Source organism: Prionailurus viverrinus, chromosome A1 (genome assembly GCF_022837055.1).
Source record: "Prionailurus viverrinus isolate Anna chromosome A1, UM_Priviv_1.0, whole genome shotgun sequence".
Classification (NCBI taxonomy): domain Eukaryota; kingdom Metazoa; phylum Chordata; class Mammalia; order Carnivora; family Felidae; genus Prionailurus; species Prionailurus viverrinus.
This window is the reverse complement of record NC_062561.1, coordinates 21,498,773-21,515,565: the sequence shown is the minus strand read 5'-3', so window position 1 is coordinate 21,515,565 and position 16,793 is coordinate 21,498,773. Positions and strand designations below refer to the sequence as shown.

General features: G+C 36.7%; 2 protein-coding genes across 8 annotated transcripts in view; one reads left to right on the top strand and one right to left on the bottom strand.

Moving 5' to 3' along the window:
- LOC125166382 (uncharacterized) overlaps positions 1-16,793 on the bottom strand; it is a 74,339-nt gene that overhangs the window by 15,006 nt on the left and 42,540 nt on the right. For 6 of the 7 annotated variants that reach the window (XM_047860295.1, XM_047860306.1, XM_047860333.1 and 3 more), the window contains 3 exons: positions 14,125-14,325; positions 11,482-11,545; positions 10,187-10,393 (listed from right to left, as the gene is read on the bottom strand). In XM_047860295.1, the coding sequence (XP_047716251.1) occupies positions 10,187-10,382 (196 nt within the window). In that variant the 5' untranslated portion in view covers positions 10,383-10,393; positions 11,482-11,545; positions 14,125-14,325. Of the gene's footprint in view, positions 1-8,999; positions 10,394-11,481; positions 11,546-14,124; positions 14,326-16,793 lie in introns of those variants that run through there. The other variant, XR_007152449.1, reaches the window with a different exon arrangement.
- Positions 390-5,946, top strand: KCNRG (potassium channel regulator). The gene is made up of 2 exons (XM_047860352.1): positions 390-1,319; positions 5,507-5,946. The coding sequence occupies exons 1-2, from the start codon at positions 739-741 to the stop codon at positions 5,745-5,747; spliced, it is 822 nt and encodes a 273-aa protein (XP_047716308.1). The 5' UTR covers positions 390-738; the 3' UTR covers positions 5,748-5,946.

Here is a 16,793-nt window from a genome sequence, read left to right as displayed (position 1 = left end):
GGAAATATTGGCAGTTTAAAAAAATTTTTTTTAATGTTTTTTAAAAAAAATTTTTTTTTTCCAACGTTTATTTATTTTTGGGACAGAGAGAGACAGAGCATGAATGGGGGAGGGGCAGAGAGAGAGGGAGACACAGAATCGGAAACAGGCTCCAGGCTCTGAGCCATCAGCCCAGAGCCTGACGCGGGGCTCGAACTCACGGACCGCGAGATCGTGACCTGGCTGAAGTCGGATGCTTAACCGACTGCGCCACCCAGGCGCCCCATTTAATGTTTATTTTTGAGAGACAGAGACAGAGTGCAAGTTGGGGGAGGGGCAGAGAGAGAAGGAGACACAGAATCCGAAGCAGGCTCCAGGCTCCAAGCTGTGAGCACAGAGCCCGATGTGGGGTTTGAACTCATGAACTGTGAGATTGTGACCTGAGCCAAAGTTGGACACTTAACTGAGCCAACCACGCTCCCCAAGACAGTTTTTTCTTAAACAATTCAGTACCTCAACTGCTGCTTTTTCATTTTGTATACTGCAAGTTCCCAAGCAACTCAAATTTGCAAACACAGCTATGGATACGATATTTGCTTTACAGTAGTTACCTGGGAATCTAGGTCTCTGTTTTGTTATTTTCCCCTCCCCTCCATTTCTTGATCATATATAACTAGCAACACATGGTTAGAAGTTGATTTACAAGTTTCTAAGTCTGTGGCTGATGGTTTGTAGCCTCTAGTTTGAAGCAAGAAAAGAATGAGTAGTCAGGAACTAGTCACTTTGAATGTGGGAGGGAAGATATTCACAACAAGATTTTCTACCATAAAGCAGTTTCCTGCCTCTCGGTTGACAAGAATGATAGATGGCAGAGACCAAGAATTCAAGATGGTTGGTGGCCAGATTTTTGTGGACAGAGATGGTGTTTTATTTAGTTTCATCTTAGATTTTTTGAGAACTCACCAGCTTTTATTACCCACTGACTTTTCAGACTATCACAGGCTTCAGAGAGAGGCTCTTTTCTATGAACTGGATCCTCTGATTGATCTCTTAAACCAAGAACACTTGCTACAGCCAAGACCTGCTTTTTTGGAGGTGCATTTCCTAAGCCGAAACACTCAAGCTTTTTTCAGGGTATTTGGCTCTTGCAGCAAAACAATTGAGATGCTAACTGGGAGGATTACAGTGTTTATAGAGCAACCTTCAGCAATGACCTGGAGTAGTAACTCTTTCCCTCCTCAGATGACTTTACTTCCACTGCCTCCACAAAGACCTTCTTACCACGACCTGGTTTTCCAGTGTGGTTCTGACAGCACTACTGATAACCAAACTGGAGTCAGGTATTTTGTATTTTGAAGCATCTCTCTTCTATACTAGTTCCTTTCCCCCTCAAACTGAAAGTTTCTCACGCCTGAAACTTTTCTTAGAAAAAATGATTACTCAAATGTTTTGGGGTAACTGGTAGAGTTGGGTAGAGTGATCAGATAATTGTCCAAACTGGGCTACTTTTCAGAGTGAAAGGAGGCATTGTTACAATGTGGGACAAAAGGAATAAACCAAGACTGTCCAGGGAAAACTGGGACTATGGTCATTTAAGTTCTAAGAGGAAATAATTTTATACATTATGTTCCATTGCTAATGATCATTAATTTGGCTTAGGACCGAGAAGGCCTTTTTTCCCCCAAGAGATTCTTTTAGTGGCTGGCATATGGTAAAGTTTCAGTTTCTCCTGATTTCCTTACAGTCTATGTATATTTGTTCTTTCAGTCCTTATGATCTGACTACTGATTTTCCTCCACCCCACTTTATTTTTAAACACCATTAAGGCAGATATATCCCAGAGCAAATTTGGTATCCTATTACATCTTTGGCACTCTTAGACAACTCAAAATATTGGGATAGGCTGTCAGTATGTTAAGGATAGTTGCTTCTGAGTCAATTATTCACTTTCTCTCCTTGTTGTTCTTGGCTGGGCACTAAGGCTGATTTCCACTCTGCTGTCAGGGACACATTTTTTTTCTCCTTAAAAATGTCTTAATGCTGTCCCACCATTATTTTACTAACTGTGAAAGCTGGCTTTAATTTTCAGGAGGGAAAAAAGTAGTCTGTATATGTTCTTTACTGATAACTATTTAAGCTTTTTTTTTTTTTTTTTTGTGGGGAGAAAAGGTAGACATAATTTGGGATATTTTCTTCAGCAGTAGCCATTGGGAACTATCAATGTTTGCCTCTCCCACAGTACACCCCATGGTCCTACTTACTAACTGGAGAACACTGGGCAATACGACAACTCTTAACTTTTTACACTTAATAATTTCCTGCCCTCCTAGAAAGACTGAAATGTCGTTTTGGGAAAAGAGGGCCAATTAGATTAATAGGCTGATTATGAGGAGAGCATAAGACCCTATCTTTAGCTCGAAGCATTTTAAGGTGTCTCTGTGTCCAACTCTCTTTTCGCTGGTGGAGCACCAACATGGATAGAAGGGAAAACTACCAGCTTTTTGTTTTCTAAATTTGATCTAATAATTAACAACTTAAAAAAAATCTTTTTTAATGTTTATTTGTTTGATGTTTATTTGTTTTGTTTCGAACTCACGAACCGTGAGATTATGACTTGAGCCAAAGTCGGACGCTCAACCGAGCCACCCAGGCACCCCAGTGATTAAGATCTTTGAGGATCCTTTTTTAAAAAAAACGGGCGCCTGGGTGGCTCAGCTGGTTGAGCGTCTGACTTCGGCTCAAGTCATGATCTCACGGTTTGTGAGTTCAAGCCCTACATCGGGCTCTGTGCTGACAGCTTGGTGCCTGGAGCCTTCTCGGGATTCTGTGTCTCCTTCTCTCTCTGCCTCTCCCCTGCTTGCACTCTGTCTCTCTCTCAAGGATAAATAAACCTTAAAAAAATTTTTTTAAAAATAAAAAAATAAATTAAAAAAATGTTAGAAGCCCAAGGTAAAATGGTGTAATTTTAAGAAGAAATATGCAAAGGAAACTGAACACTTTAAAACCTATGCATTTTAAAATTAAAACAAGATTAAAAACTAAAGTTGGAATATTCTTGTATGTACAGTGCCAAGTGACTTTACCTTTGTTGTTTGTGTTCAGAAACGGTACAAAAATTTTTCATCTTAATATAAGAATGGCATTATATTTAAACTTCCCAAATAGAGAATTCCAAAACCAGAAGCTATTTTAATAATTAAAATTTTCATCACCAAACAGTATTTTTGTTCAGTTGCCTGAAGTTCAGAATTTTTTTCCACCCAGTAAGTGTTTGTGATTTTTTTTCTGTCATGCCAGTTTCAAAGTAGGGATGGGTAACCTAGTAAGGGGGCATTATTGGGATTTCAGGGGATTGGATGAAAATTCTGGCCCTGAAAGGCCCACCTTAGGTATATAACTGCCTGGCTAGCAATCATTTTTATTTCTTGTTCACTTCCTGTTCTGAGCTGTTCATTCAGATGTTTTTTGAAGGTGGAAAGTGGAGGAGTAAGCCTGGACGGCTCCTAAGAGTCTGCTGTACCATGGGGCTGTTTAGGATGTTCCACTACTATGATTTACTACTCTGTGATCTTATTAACCTAGCAGATTGCTCAGTTATTATCTCTCAAGTTCATAGTATGAGAAATACTTGGCTTGCGTCTTGCAGAAGGCCATTCATATGATACCACATTATTAAGCTCAAGTTATGGTCACAGGATTCTCAAGTCTCTTTGGTAGCCTTTATTCTATCTGACCTTTCCTTTCTAAACTGGATCAAATGGGAAAATATAGCTGCCTTTTAAGTTTTTAAAATAAGTTTTGATTTTCTATTTCTCAGTGGGTTCTTCTATCCTTTTCTTCCGCTTTATAATCTTTCATTTCTTAATTTGACCTCGTAGGGAATCAAGTACTGTGGCTCAGTGATTTCTTCCAAGTGTTTGTTATCACTTACTATATACTATTTGTGTCTTAATTTTTTGAGATGTGCTGTAACTTTTCTTCTCTTTGACAAATGTTTCTAGGCTACATAATCAAAATCTGGGTCTTTGGAGTAGATGGAATGATTTCCCAATGTTAAAAATCTGGTGTATCAAACATAATAAACATTTTCTGATCTGTATTTTGTGCTTTTATAAATCTTACATTTTATTATTTTCTTTGCCTAGAATTGATTTCTAAATGTGAGCTACAGTAACCACTCAATTTTAATCATAATTAAAGGAGGCTAAGGATGTCCTAAAGGCTCTTTTTATGCTATAAAATGACAGAGAAACTTCCACTAATGTGTGGAAGTAATTTAAGTTAGGTTTTTCTTCACATCTCATAAACAAATGGTGAGAGGACTCAAAGACATAAAAATATCCTTGATAGTAGATAAAGGAGTAATATAGCTGTATCTATGTGGGCATGTTATGTTGACATTATTAAAGCCAATTTATAGCAAGTCTGAAAAATTCAGGTATATTTTTCTTGAACTATGTGTATTGGTTCTATCAAGTATCCCAGGAAATAGAGTTTTGTCATTTTGATTCCAGATTGTATATAGCCTTTTGATCCTGTGCTTTGCTCTTTAATAATGGATAGTTATTGAGTAAAAATTGATGATTAAATATTGACATTTTTTATATGCAAAGTTGTACCTCAGAAAATACTTTTGACAGAAATAAGTCACAAAAGAAAACATTTGTAATATCAGTGCTAATAATGGGTAGAATTAGATTTAGGAGGAAAGCTGTAAATGCATAAAATGTTCATTAAAATGATTGAATTAGGGGCACCTGGGTGGCTTAGTCACTTGAGCATCTGACTTTTGTTTTTGGCTAGGGTCATGATCCCAGGATTGCGGGATCAAGCCTCATGGCGGCCTCTGTGCTGAACATGGAGACTGCTTAAGACTCTCTCTCTCCCTCTCTCACTGCCCCCTCAATCTCTAAAATAAAAAAAAATTAAAAAAAATTTTTTTAATGTTTGAGAGAGACAGAATGTGAGCGGGGAAGATGTAGAGAGAAAGAGAAGAGACACAGAATCTGAAGCAGGTTGCAGGCTCTGAGCTGTCAGCACAAAGCCCGACGTGGGGCCCAAACTCACAACTGAGATCATGACCAGAGCTGAAGTCACAGACACTTAACCGAGTCACCCGGGCTTCTCTAAAAAAATTTTTTTTTTAATGATTGAATCAATGAATTTAGTTAAGCCGATTAAAACAATATTTAGTAATTTGAAAAAAACTGGAAATAAATTACATATATAAAAAATTAAGCTAATTTTTTTGATCAAATTGAGAAAATAATTTCTCAATGAAAATCCATCAATGTTGGTTATATTCCTAAATGTAGAATTAAAATGACTGTGGGGATCACAGGAAAGTCTCTATTTTCAGTACCCTGACAAAAAGCTATTGATTTGGATTTATAAATGAAATCGCAAAAAAAATTCTGATCAAAATGGTATGATGCCTTTGTCTGAGATTATAAGCCAAATTTATGTGTTTAGTTTTGCTAGTTATTAAAAGGATCCTTTATAACCAAATATTTGTTGTGTGTCCTAGGTATGTTTCTATAAAACCTGATAATCGAAAATTGGCCAATGGAACTAACGTCCTCGGCTTACTAATCGACACTTTATTAATGGAAGGCTTCCATCTAGTCAGTGCTAGAACATTATCTTCTGAAGACAAAACTGAATGCTATAGCTTTGAAAGGATAAAAAGGCCTGAAGCTTTCACCATGAACAAAACACTGAAACCAGAGACTACCATCATATCAGAGCAATCTCAGAAAAAAAAGTGAGATTCTCTATTCTCTTTTAGAGTGAAGAGAATTGCCATTTTCTTGTTTGGAAATTCTGTATTTATGGCATATATGTTAGTCAAATATGTACTCAGCTTAACTTGTGGCCTTGTCTCCTAGCATGCCTTCTCTGGCAACCATACCTCAATCGTGTTTAGGCCATACTAACTGCTTGTTTTCTAAGTAACAACATGCACTTGGTCCTTTGGCACATGTTTCTTCTACCTTCAATGTATCTTTCCCTTTCTTTTCTTCATGAACACTTACACAGCTTTCAAGAGTGTGATCTGGAATCAGAATGCTTGATTTCTAATCCCAACTCAATCAATTACTAGCTATACAACTTGGGCAAGTTAGTTAAGTTGTCTGTGCCTCAACTTCTTTATCACATGGGGATAATATATCTCCCTTGTAGGATATGTGAAAATAAAAGGAAATAACGTATTCAACACATCTGGTACCTGGTAGGCACCAAGTCACTGTTGGTGATGGTGATGGTGATGGTGATGGTGAAGAAGAAGAAGAGGAAGAAGAAGAAGAAGAAGAAGAAGAAGAAGAAGAAGAAGAAGAAGAAGAAAAAGGAGGAGGAGGAGGAAGAGGAAGAGGAGGAGGAAGAAGGGAGGGAGGAGGCAGGAGAAGATGATTGGTGGCCCACTTTCAATTGTACCTCTTCTCTGTGGCCTTGTTTCCCTCCTTTCCCAGGCATATTAATCAGTCTTTTCCTCTGTATAGACTTATAGGCCATCATAAAAACCAATTTTTTTTCCACTTGAATGTGAGCTCAATCACTCAACAATTTCAACACTACTATGTGTAAAGCACTGACAAACATATGGTGAGAGGAATAATAACTTTGTTATTAATTAACACCTACATTTGGTGAAAAGCTTCTGAAAACCTCTACTAACATTTAAAATACACATATACTTTGGTTTGGTGATTCCTTTTGTAGGAATTCCTCATTTATATGTGTCATTTTGCACACTAGGATAAACATCTAGAAGAGGAAACGTTAAATCAAAGAGTATCAAGCACACAGTAGGGTTAAAACCTGCCTGGAAGCAGTTAAGTATCATTTTAAAAAGTACAATTAATTCATTCAAAAACATATATTAAACATTTGTTAGACACCATACTAAGTTATTAAGATTAAAAAATGAGTAAGACAAAAATCCTTATTCTCAGCTCACATTCAAGGGAGAAAGGACATCATTGTAACAGCAAAAGATGAGAAATAAACTCAAAGCTGATCAACAGGGGATGGGTAAATTATGGTTCATACAGTGAAATACTATGTAGTCCTTAAGGATGGGGCAAGAGTTTATAAACTAGGGAAAGAATGTCAAATATTTCTAAGTGGAAAAAAAGCAAGGTGTAGAACAACATATAAAGTGGGAAAATACTTCCACTATATATATATATATATATATATATATATATATATATATATATATATATACACACACACACACACACACACATATATCCAATTGTGGAAACATACTCATTTTCTTATACATGCATGGAATTTTCTTTTTTTAAAAAAAAATTTTTTTTTAACGTTTATTTATTTTTGAGACAGAGAGAGACAGAGCATGAACAGGGGAGGGGCAGAGAGAGGGAGACACAGAATCCGAAACAGCCTCCAGGCTCTGAGCTGTCAGCACAGAGCCCGACGCAGGGCTCGAACTCACGGACTGTGAGATCATGACCTGAGCCGAAGTCAGACACTTAACCGACTGAGCCACCCAGGTGCCCCCATGCATGGAATTTTCAACAAAGATATGGGTGTTAGATGAGTGTTAGGGGGACTATTATGGCAAAGTATGGCTTATTATCTTATACTGATACGAATGTTACTTTACCACTTTTCCTGTGAAGGCCCTCCACTTAGTAAATAGTTGGCATCCAGAAACTTCTAGTAATTACAAATTTGTGTACTAGGTTGTAGGGAAGAAATACATATTTTTAAAATTTTCTAACAGTACTTCAAAGGTTATGTATAATGTAGAAGTGCAAAATACTTCAAGATTAGTAATGTCAAGGTTAGTATTTGAAAGTAATGACCCAAATAAGAGAAAAAGCCCTATGAATAAGTGTTTTATTTTTGGTGGCAGTTATCCCCTCTTTTCTGCAGAAAAGCCAATTTAGTTGTTTTAGCATGTCAAGTTAATTTTCGGGATGATGTGTTTGCTTCCCTTGCTAGTATCATATTCTAGGACACACTAAGTTTTTGACATTTATGTGATTTAACTTGTTGGATATAGTTGACATGGTTATATATGCAACACTGTTCAACACTGCTTTACTGATAAGATTATTAAAAACTGATAACTGGTTAAAAACATTAAAACAAAAAATATTGTAACAGGTTGGCAAATAGTAAGACAGGAAATGTTAAAACTACTGTTTAATATGTTCTTAGTCATTCATATTTGCAGGAAACTACTTTGAGTTGAGAAATAAAATGTGCTAATAGAAACATGTTACCTATGGAGATATATATGACATTCGTTTCTTCATTCAATAAATCTTTAGTGACATCTACTGTGTGCCAAATACTATTTTAGACATTGGAGATACTGCAGAGAACAAATAATGCCTTCCCTCCTAGAACTTTTTACAAAAACAATTCATAATATTGACAAATGGTTTAATTAGAAAGACAAGCTTTTTATTAAATAGTTTCTCAAAAGTTATGAGTTCACAATGCAGAGGTTTGTGGAAGGAGAAAGATTACCACAATTAAAAATGTATATATTATTAAGGAAAGTGTAGTTTCAGAGTAGACTGAGTTTCTTATTTTAGTAAATACTTTAGAGATTATCTCATCTGGAGACACATCTGTCAAGATCATCTCAGTAAGCCTCTCGTATTCACTCTAAAATAGAGTGGGACACTATCACTGGGATATCAAGACATGCAAAACATTGAGTCTTGTTTCAGAAAGGGGGACAAGGCAACTGTAGTTTGAAGAAAACAGGGATATATCAGATGCAATGCAAATTAAAAACTCTTGCCTGCTTTAGAAAAAAAAAGCTTTAACATTTTCATATGGGTACACCACTTAACTCTTAACTTCTGGACTGGATGAATTTGTCAGTTTTATTTAAAAAATTTTTTAATGTTTACTTATTTTGAGAGAGCACGAGCGGGGGAGGGGCAGAGAGAGAAGGGGACAGAGGATCTGAAGCAGGCTCTGCGTTGACAGCAGAGAGCCTGATGCAGGGCTTGAGCTCACACACCGTTAAGATCATGACCTGAGCCAAAGTCAGCTGCTCAACCAACTGAGCCACCCAGGCCATTTTAAATTATAAGAAAATAATGGCAGAAGCTGGTCTTGGCCAACCATGCTGAAAACCTTGTTCTATTAAATCATATACACCTATCAATCCATCTCATATATACAAAGATGAATCATCACAATGACACATTAAGGTCTGTCATTCTTTTTTTTTAATGTTTATTTTTTATTTTTGAGAAGGTGGGGAGGGGCAGAGAGAGAGGGACACACAGAAATCGAATAGGCTCTGGGGGCTCGAATGCAGGGCTTGAACTCACAAACGGGGAGATCGTGACTTGAGCTGAAGTTGAATGCTTAATCAACTGAGCCATCCAGGTGCCCCAAGGTCTGTCATTCTTAATGACCAGTACCATCAGTAGTTGGGCCTTCCCTGTTCTCCCGATTCTGTTATGTGTGTTTTATCTTTCCACCCACAGTTTCATTTCTGACAAGGCACTAAAGAGCTTATTCTTGAAACTCAGTAATTTGCCTTATAAGTGATTGGAAGTTGTCCCTAAAAAAATTTTCTGAAGAGTAAAATGTTGAATTTTACTCTTGAATTTAATATACAAGTCATAACTATAGAGTTCTTAGGTATGGTAAAATTGGAATTAATTTGGGCTGCTTTGAAAATATATCTGAAATCAGGAGCCCCAAATAACATAAAATGGTCATGGGAAAGGAGCTAGAGAAATAATATATGGTTTAGGGAATCATAAGCTATTTCTAATTTGTCTTATATATTGTTTACATCTGACAAACTTCAGTTTGGCTTTATAAGTTTTTGTACTGGTTCTCTATCACAAATAATAGAAATAGTCACATCACCAGAAACCTTGTTGGGATGACAAAATATTTATTAGAGCATTCCAAATCTCCCATATTCTACTGTTATTTTTCCTCTGTGCAGGGGAAGTTGACTCTGTTAACAGTAAGTTTAGCAATGCAGACGAGCCACTATGAGGAAATTTTTAAAAATAAATTTAGGACATTTTGTTACTTTGAGAGAGCCAAAGAACTCATGGAAGAGAACAATGTGACATCAAACTTAGTATTTCAAACAAAGTTCAAGAAATAGAGTTAATGTGAAAACATATGACTAAAATACTTAGATTTCTGGAATACCAATGACCTAGTAAAAGCCATCATTACTTACCAGCTTTGCCACAGAACTGCACTTCAACAATTATTAGGCCTTCCAGGCGCCTGGGTGGCTCAGTTGGTTTAAGCATCCAATTCTTGATTTCGGCCCAGGTCATGATCTCACGGTTTGTTGAGTTTGAGCCCCACATCAGCCCAGAGCCTGCTTGGGATTCTCTTTCTCCCTTTCTCTCTGCCCCTCCCAGGCTCATGCTTGCGCTCTCTGTCTCAAAATAAATAAATAAACTTTTGAAAAAAAAGAATTATAAGGCCTATCAGACCTATTAGAGATGAAAATTTATGTAAAAATTTCACAAAAAATTCATTATATCATAATTATTAAGCTTAGAAAATAAAATGCCTTAATATTTATCTAAACTATGAGATCCAACTACAAAAATCTTTTAAAGGATAAAAAGTTAACACCTTACATGGCACAGAATAAAAGAGCAACAAACATTCAGCAAAATAAATAGGACTCTGCTTCCCAAACTAAAATGTGCTTAAGACATGTCTAATTATACAAACTTCTAGGTAGGCAGCATTCTGCACCTTCAAATTTCACACCAACACCTCAAATCCAGAATCATTGTTTTAAAGTGGCTTTTTACTCTTATCAGTGGAGTAGAACATACCCTAAACCAAGTGTTTCTATTTCATGTTACTCTCCATTATTTCTCACTCTGGTAAGCATCTGAATTTCTTTGGGTTCCCAACTTGGAAGCCAAATAGGAGAGATTTGTCTTGGTCTCCTTGTAATAAGAGACCCCAAGAAAGTCAGGCTGCAATGTCTGAGCTTCCATGAAATCTTTTAAGATGAGGAATGGGATTGTGTTTAATACTGATCTTTATATTCCCCCACAGTACTGGATGTCTAATGGTCTCAACTGAACTGAACTGAAAAATTTAGAACACTACAGTCTCGGTGAATAGGCACTTGGAAAAACAAGAATTATAGTAGATCAAAGATGGATGATACTTTATGTACAGAGTCTGAAAGAAGTGATTTAAGGTAAAGACTACAGAAAAAAAAATCCCATGGTATTTTTCCATTAGAAGTTTACTTGGGTAATCACATACCAAGTGTGACGAAAATATTAGATGTCTATAGGAATACTAACTAGTTGAAAGTTACAGAAAATTATACATTTAATCAGAGTAAAATAGCCCAGCCAAAGTTGGAATATAGTATATAATTTGCTAATAAAAATGCAATGCTACAAGAATGCTTAGTAATTAAATAAATGTTAAGGGAATACAAATTCAGAATGAACTTTACATGACTATAACTGATATTAAATCTTGACTTACCTCCACAATTTAGGAGTCATAAAAAGAGAGAAGTTATCAGACCAGGCATATAAGTCAGATGTAACTAGGACAGAAATACAGAAAAAAATGTTAGCAGTTCTGGATAACCTGATTTGAAGTCATAGGTTCACTGAACTTGGCTTAATCAAACAGTTTAAGGATTGGGTATGGTCCAAAAGATGTGGTATATCCAGAAGACATATTAGTGAGTGTTTTAAATGCTATTTTGGAAGCACAGATTGACATTTTAGGCTTCCTTACATATCATTAAAATGGAATAGTATATTAAAATATCAATTCAAGGTGTAGAATGATGTGGGATTTCTGTCTGATGAAGGTGGCAGTTTTCCACAGCAAGTAGTGACTAGGTAAATAGAGCAAGATACTTTGACATTCTAAATAGGAATCCTACAAAACAAGGTTTAGCTCCTAGAAAACCAAAATATTTCTTTCAATGAAATTCTGGCCCTGCCCTTTTGGTCACTTTTTAAATTCCTGGCTAAAATTTATTGAATCCCCGTTTGAATTTTTTGGACTAACACTTTTTTTTTTCAGAAGCAAGCCTAATTTAGGGTGAGAAGGAGAAAGTCACAGCTTCTTAGAACCTTCATTTCTGCTTAACAGTGTTTCTCCATCAAACACAAGTATTCATATAAGGAATCTCAATTATCTAAACCTATTTTTTACCATTTCTGGAATCTCTTGTTATATCTCCTTTGAAATGCCACAGTCGTACATTTGGAAGATTTGGCTTCCTGGTTTTCAAATTTTTGTTTATTATTACAGCTCTTCAGCCAGAATTCGAGGTCTTTGTGCTGTACTGTTTCTTGAAACTGGAGACAAGCACATTTCCCACAATTCAATTACCTGCCTTTCCATTTGAGAAATTAAAGCCATGTCAATTTTATAAAGTTTTAACTGGTTGAATCATGTGAACTTTAAGTTCTCAGTTTCATTCCCTCAATCTAATATGGGGAAAGGTCTTTGTTTTATTAATAGACACGAAGATAAGTTCAAGAATATTAACACATATTAGTCATTGACTCTCACAACTAACATAAGTATAGGGATTTTCTTACAGGTGTAAGCTTGAGACATGACATTCTGAGGAAAATAGTTTTTTATTTGGAAATGTGTATTTAAGATTATATACCTAATTAATTTATATAAATTTATGTTACATATTTGCTTTTAAAAGAAAGTCTATTGTCCTTCTTTTTTTTTTTTTTTTAATTTTTTTTCAACGTTTTTTATTTATTTTTGGGACAGAGAGAGACAGAGCATGAATGGGGGAGGGGCAGAGAGAGAGGGAGACACAGAATCGGAAACAGGCTCCAGGCTCTGAGCCATCAGCCCAGAGCCCGACGCGGGGCTCGAACTCACGGACCGCGAGATCGTGACCTGGCTGAAGTCGGACGCTTAACCGACTGCGCCACCCAGGCGCCCCAAGTCTATTGTCCTTAATAGTTTTTGTTAGCTTGTCTATTCTTATCAGCTTTATGAGGATAACTGACATTTTTACCTCTCTAGCCTTTTACATAGAATTCTCCTTCTGTATATTCAGTGATCTTGAAAGGATTTCGAATGGAATGCCTAGATTTCTTAAATGCAATATTACAAAAATAGGATACAACATCTTTCTCACACTAGCTTCTCTTAACCATCCTCTTGCAGTGATATCACTGTTTCCTTCCAGTACAGAAAATATATAATTTTGACAACTCCCTTTTTATCCAACTCATCATGATGTTCTACGATTTTTTAAAAAAAATATCTTCAATTTATTATTTCATCTCCATTCTCAATGCCATTATTTTGTTCAGGTTTTCTTTACTCCTCGATTACTACAATGGTCACATGCCCAGTTTCTTTTTCACCATACTTTGTATCTTAGAATCCTTCTCTATACAGCCTGCTGCGCCGCTCCCCCCTCCCCAGTCTGTCTGTCTGTCTGTCTGTCTATCTATCTATCTATCTATCTATCTATCTATCTATCTATCTATCTATGGTATTGCTAGATATAATTTCCAAAAATTCTATTACTTTGTCAACTTCCGTTATTTTGTTTCAAGAGGCCACATGGCCTCCCTATTCCATGCTATATCAAGACTAAAGTTCTCCAGGGCACCTAGGTGGCTCAGTCAGTTAAACATCCGACTTCAGTTCAGGTCATGATCTCATGGTTGGTGAGTTTGAGCCCCGTGCCGGGCTCTGTGCTGACAGCTCAGAGCCTGGAGCCTGCTGTGGATTCTGTGTCTCCCTCTCTCTGTGCCTCTCCCCAGCTTGTGCTCTGTCATCTCTCTCTCTCTCAAAAGATAAACATTGAAAAAAAAAAAAAAAAAAGACTGAAGTTCTCAAGCTTGTTTTCCAGGCAAGCCCCAATTACTTAGTTTTAACCCAGTTATCCAAATTCATGTAACCTTTGCCTCAGGTCTTAGAGCAAAGGTCCCAAGTTTACTTTGTGGGAAATACTGTATTTTATTTTGCCTTAAATTCTCATCCACAAGCCAGGAAAGTCCACTGTTTAACAGTTCAGTGCATCTTAATTTACAGCATACAGGCCACAAATTACAAAATGAAGACCTTTTTTTATTGAGTCAGCAGAGACAACCAATTCCCCTGTAACTCCCCAAAATTACTTACAGTTTTGTGATGAGAGGATCATCTCGTGTGGCATTTATTGCCCTTTATTAGAGTGAGCTGTTGTCAGGCAGTCTGCTCTACATGGACAATATCTGTTTTCTGCTTCCATTCTCAGTCCTTTCTCCACATGATCCAGGTACAGATGGAAGAGTCAGTTCTCACCTTTTGGAGGGGACGTAGTAGTGCTATCAAAATACATGCCTAGAAAACAGGTCATAAAGAAAATCATTACAAAGGGGAAACTGCTTTGCCATATAAACCATTATTTAATTGCTGGTTGAAATCCTGACTTTTGGTTAAATGTAAAATATAACAAGTCAACCACCCTCAAAGCCAACCAAACCCAATAGTAACAACAGATGTTTTTAAAAATGTAATTTATATACAGGTTCTGAAAAACAAACATAAATATCATATAGATTTTATATAAAAGCTCTAAGGGTACATAAAATAAATCCTTATGACTTAAATGTCCTAGCAGAAAACAAATGCTACATATTTGTGTCACAATTTTGTCTTTTTAGATTTCTAAAAGCTTTCTCTGGGGTGCCTGGCTGGCTCAGTCGGTAGAGCATGTGACTCTTGATCTTGGGGTCTCAGTTCAAGCTGCACAATGGGTGTAGAGCTTACTTTAAAAAAAACTTTCTTTGGTGTGACTTGCATAGTCTATTATACAATAGTCCAAGAAAATTTGTTAGAAAACCAATTTCATTCAACAAGGTAGCTCCGGTAAGCAGAGGGATTCAGAAGCATACCATTAACTTTATTAAAAATCTTATTTATTCATTTTGAGACGGAGCAGGGAAGGGGCAGAGAGAGAGAGAGAGAGAGAGAGAAAGAGAGAGAATCCCAAGTAGGCTCCGAAGTGTCAGCGTGGAGCCTGATGTGGGTCTCAAACCTACGAAATGCGAGATTATGACCTGAGCAGAAACGAAGAGTCAGATACTTAACCGACTGAGCCACCCAGGTGCCCCAGTAGCATACCATTAACTTTATGGATGTATAAAGAACTTCAACAATGCTCAGTACATTTGTTTTTTATGATTACGGTAATGGTGTTTCTTAAAAAGTATTTTTTAACGTAAGTACTTTTCATTCTATCATCTTCCATCTCAGATGGAAGGCTGACAAAAAATAGTTAAATTATACTTCATTGAAAAGCTTAGGATTATCAGTTGGATTACTCATGGCCCTCCCAAAGGGATATTGAAATTTCACAGGCCTTCTAACTGTTCACAAACCTACCCACAGGTTTTGACTTAAAAAAAATTTTTTTTAATGCTTATTTTATTTTTGAGAGCGAGAGAGAGACTGAGCATGAGTAGGGGAGAGGCAGAGAGAGAGATGGAGACACAGAATCCGAAGCAGGTTCCAGGTTCCAAGCCATCAGCAAAGAGCCAGACGCGGGGCTCAAACTCAAGAACCATGAGATCACGACCTAGGCTGAAGTCAGATGCCCAACCAACTGAGCCACCCAGGCACCCCTGAAATTTTTCTTTAAAGGACATTTTAAGATAAATAAGACTTGAGACATGAATGTTAATAGGTAGTAGAGAATCAAAGAAGCCCTATAAAAGTAGTAAAAGGTGGAAAAATTCTTAAATTACCAGAAAAGAGCCCGGGCATTTCTGTATTTATCTAGCTGGTATTCAGCCTTTACAGAAAACATTTATCATAAAGGTATTATTGATTTTCAGCAATTAATTACCATTTAATTGCTAAGCACCCACTCTGTTAAGCTTGCAGAGTATATAATAAAGAGTAAGATAATCCCTGTCCATAAGGCAGGGTATATTAATTGTTCTAAGCCATGTATATGAGCTCAAAAGAGAGAATTTCTGGGTGAGAAGGAAAAATGAACTGGGAAAATTTAATGCAAGAGGTAGATAGCCTAGGAGGATTTAGACAGGTGAAGATGAGGGAAAGGACATTCTAAGAGTAAATAACTTGAGCTAAGACTTAGATGCAAATTAGAGAGGGGTTTGGAAAAGGAGTATTTCTATTTGGCATAACAACATTACTTTGGTATTAATTCACCATCATTCCCATAGTGTTAAGATCAATGTTATGGAGAACAAAAAATATGCCTGATAGAATTTTGGCTATGCAACCCTTTCCTCTCAAGATTTCTCACTTGAGGGGTGCCTGTGTGGCTCAATCAATTAAGCATCCAACTCTTGGTTTCAGCTCAGGTCATGATCTCACAGTTTGTGAGTATGAGTGCCTGGTTGGGCTTGGCACTGACAGTGTGGAGCCTGCTTGGGATTTTCTGTCTCCCTCTCTCTGCCTCTCCCCTGCTCACACTCTCTCTCAAAATACATTTTTTTAAAAAGTGTCAAGTCCGAGCAAGTACAGCAACTGTTATATGCTATTCAGTAAACAATGTTAGGTTCAGTGTTGAGAACTTCATATACAAAATTCAATTCCGATAAAAACATAAAAACACAAATTATTAAAAAAAGATTTCTCACTTGATTTGCTGAGCTAAAATCCATAGATTCCCTAATATTTACGTAATAAACTTGTCTGATATAATCCTAGATTTCCTTCCCTTTTTTTTTTTTTCTTCAACTGTTTTTTGGCTCTCAAAAGGGTTGCAGGCAATCCAAATCCTCGTTTTCTTCTATTAGAAATTAGGGCCCCATAAGCAAAGCAAAGCAATCTCAAAT

Coding starts and splice junctions, on each gene's coding strand:
- KCNRG (XM_047860352.1), top strand. CDS start 739: ATGAGTAGTCAGGAACTAGTCACTTTGAATGTGGGAGGGAAGATATTC. Junction 1,320..5,506: donor GATAACCAAACTGGAGTCAG/GTATTTTGTATT, acceptor TGTGTGTCCTAG/GTATGTTTCTATAAAACCTG.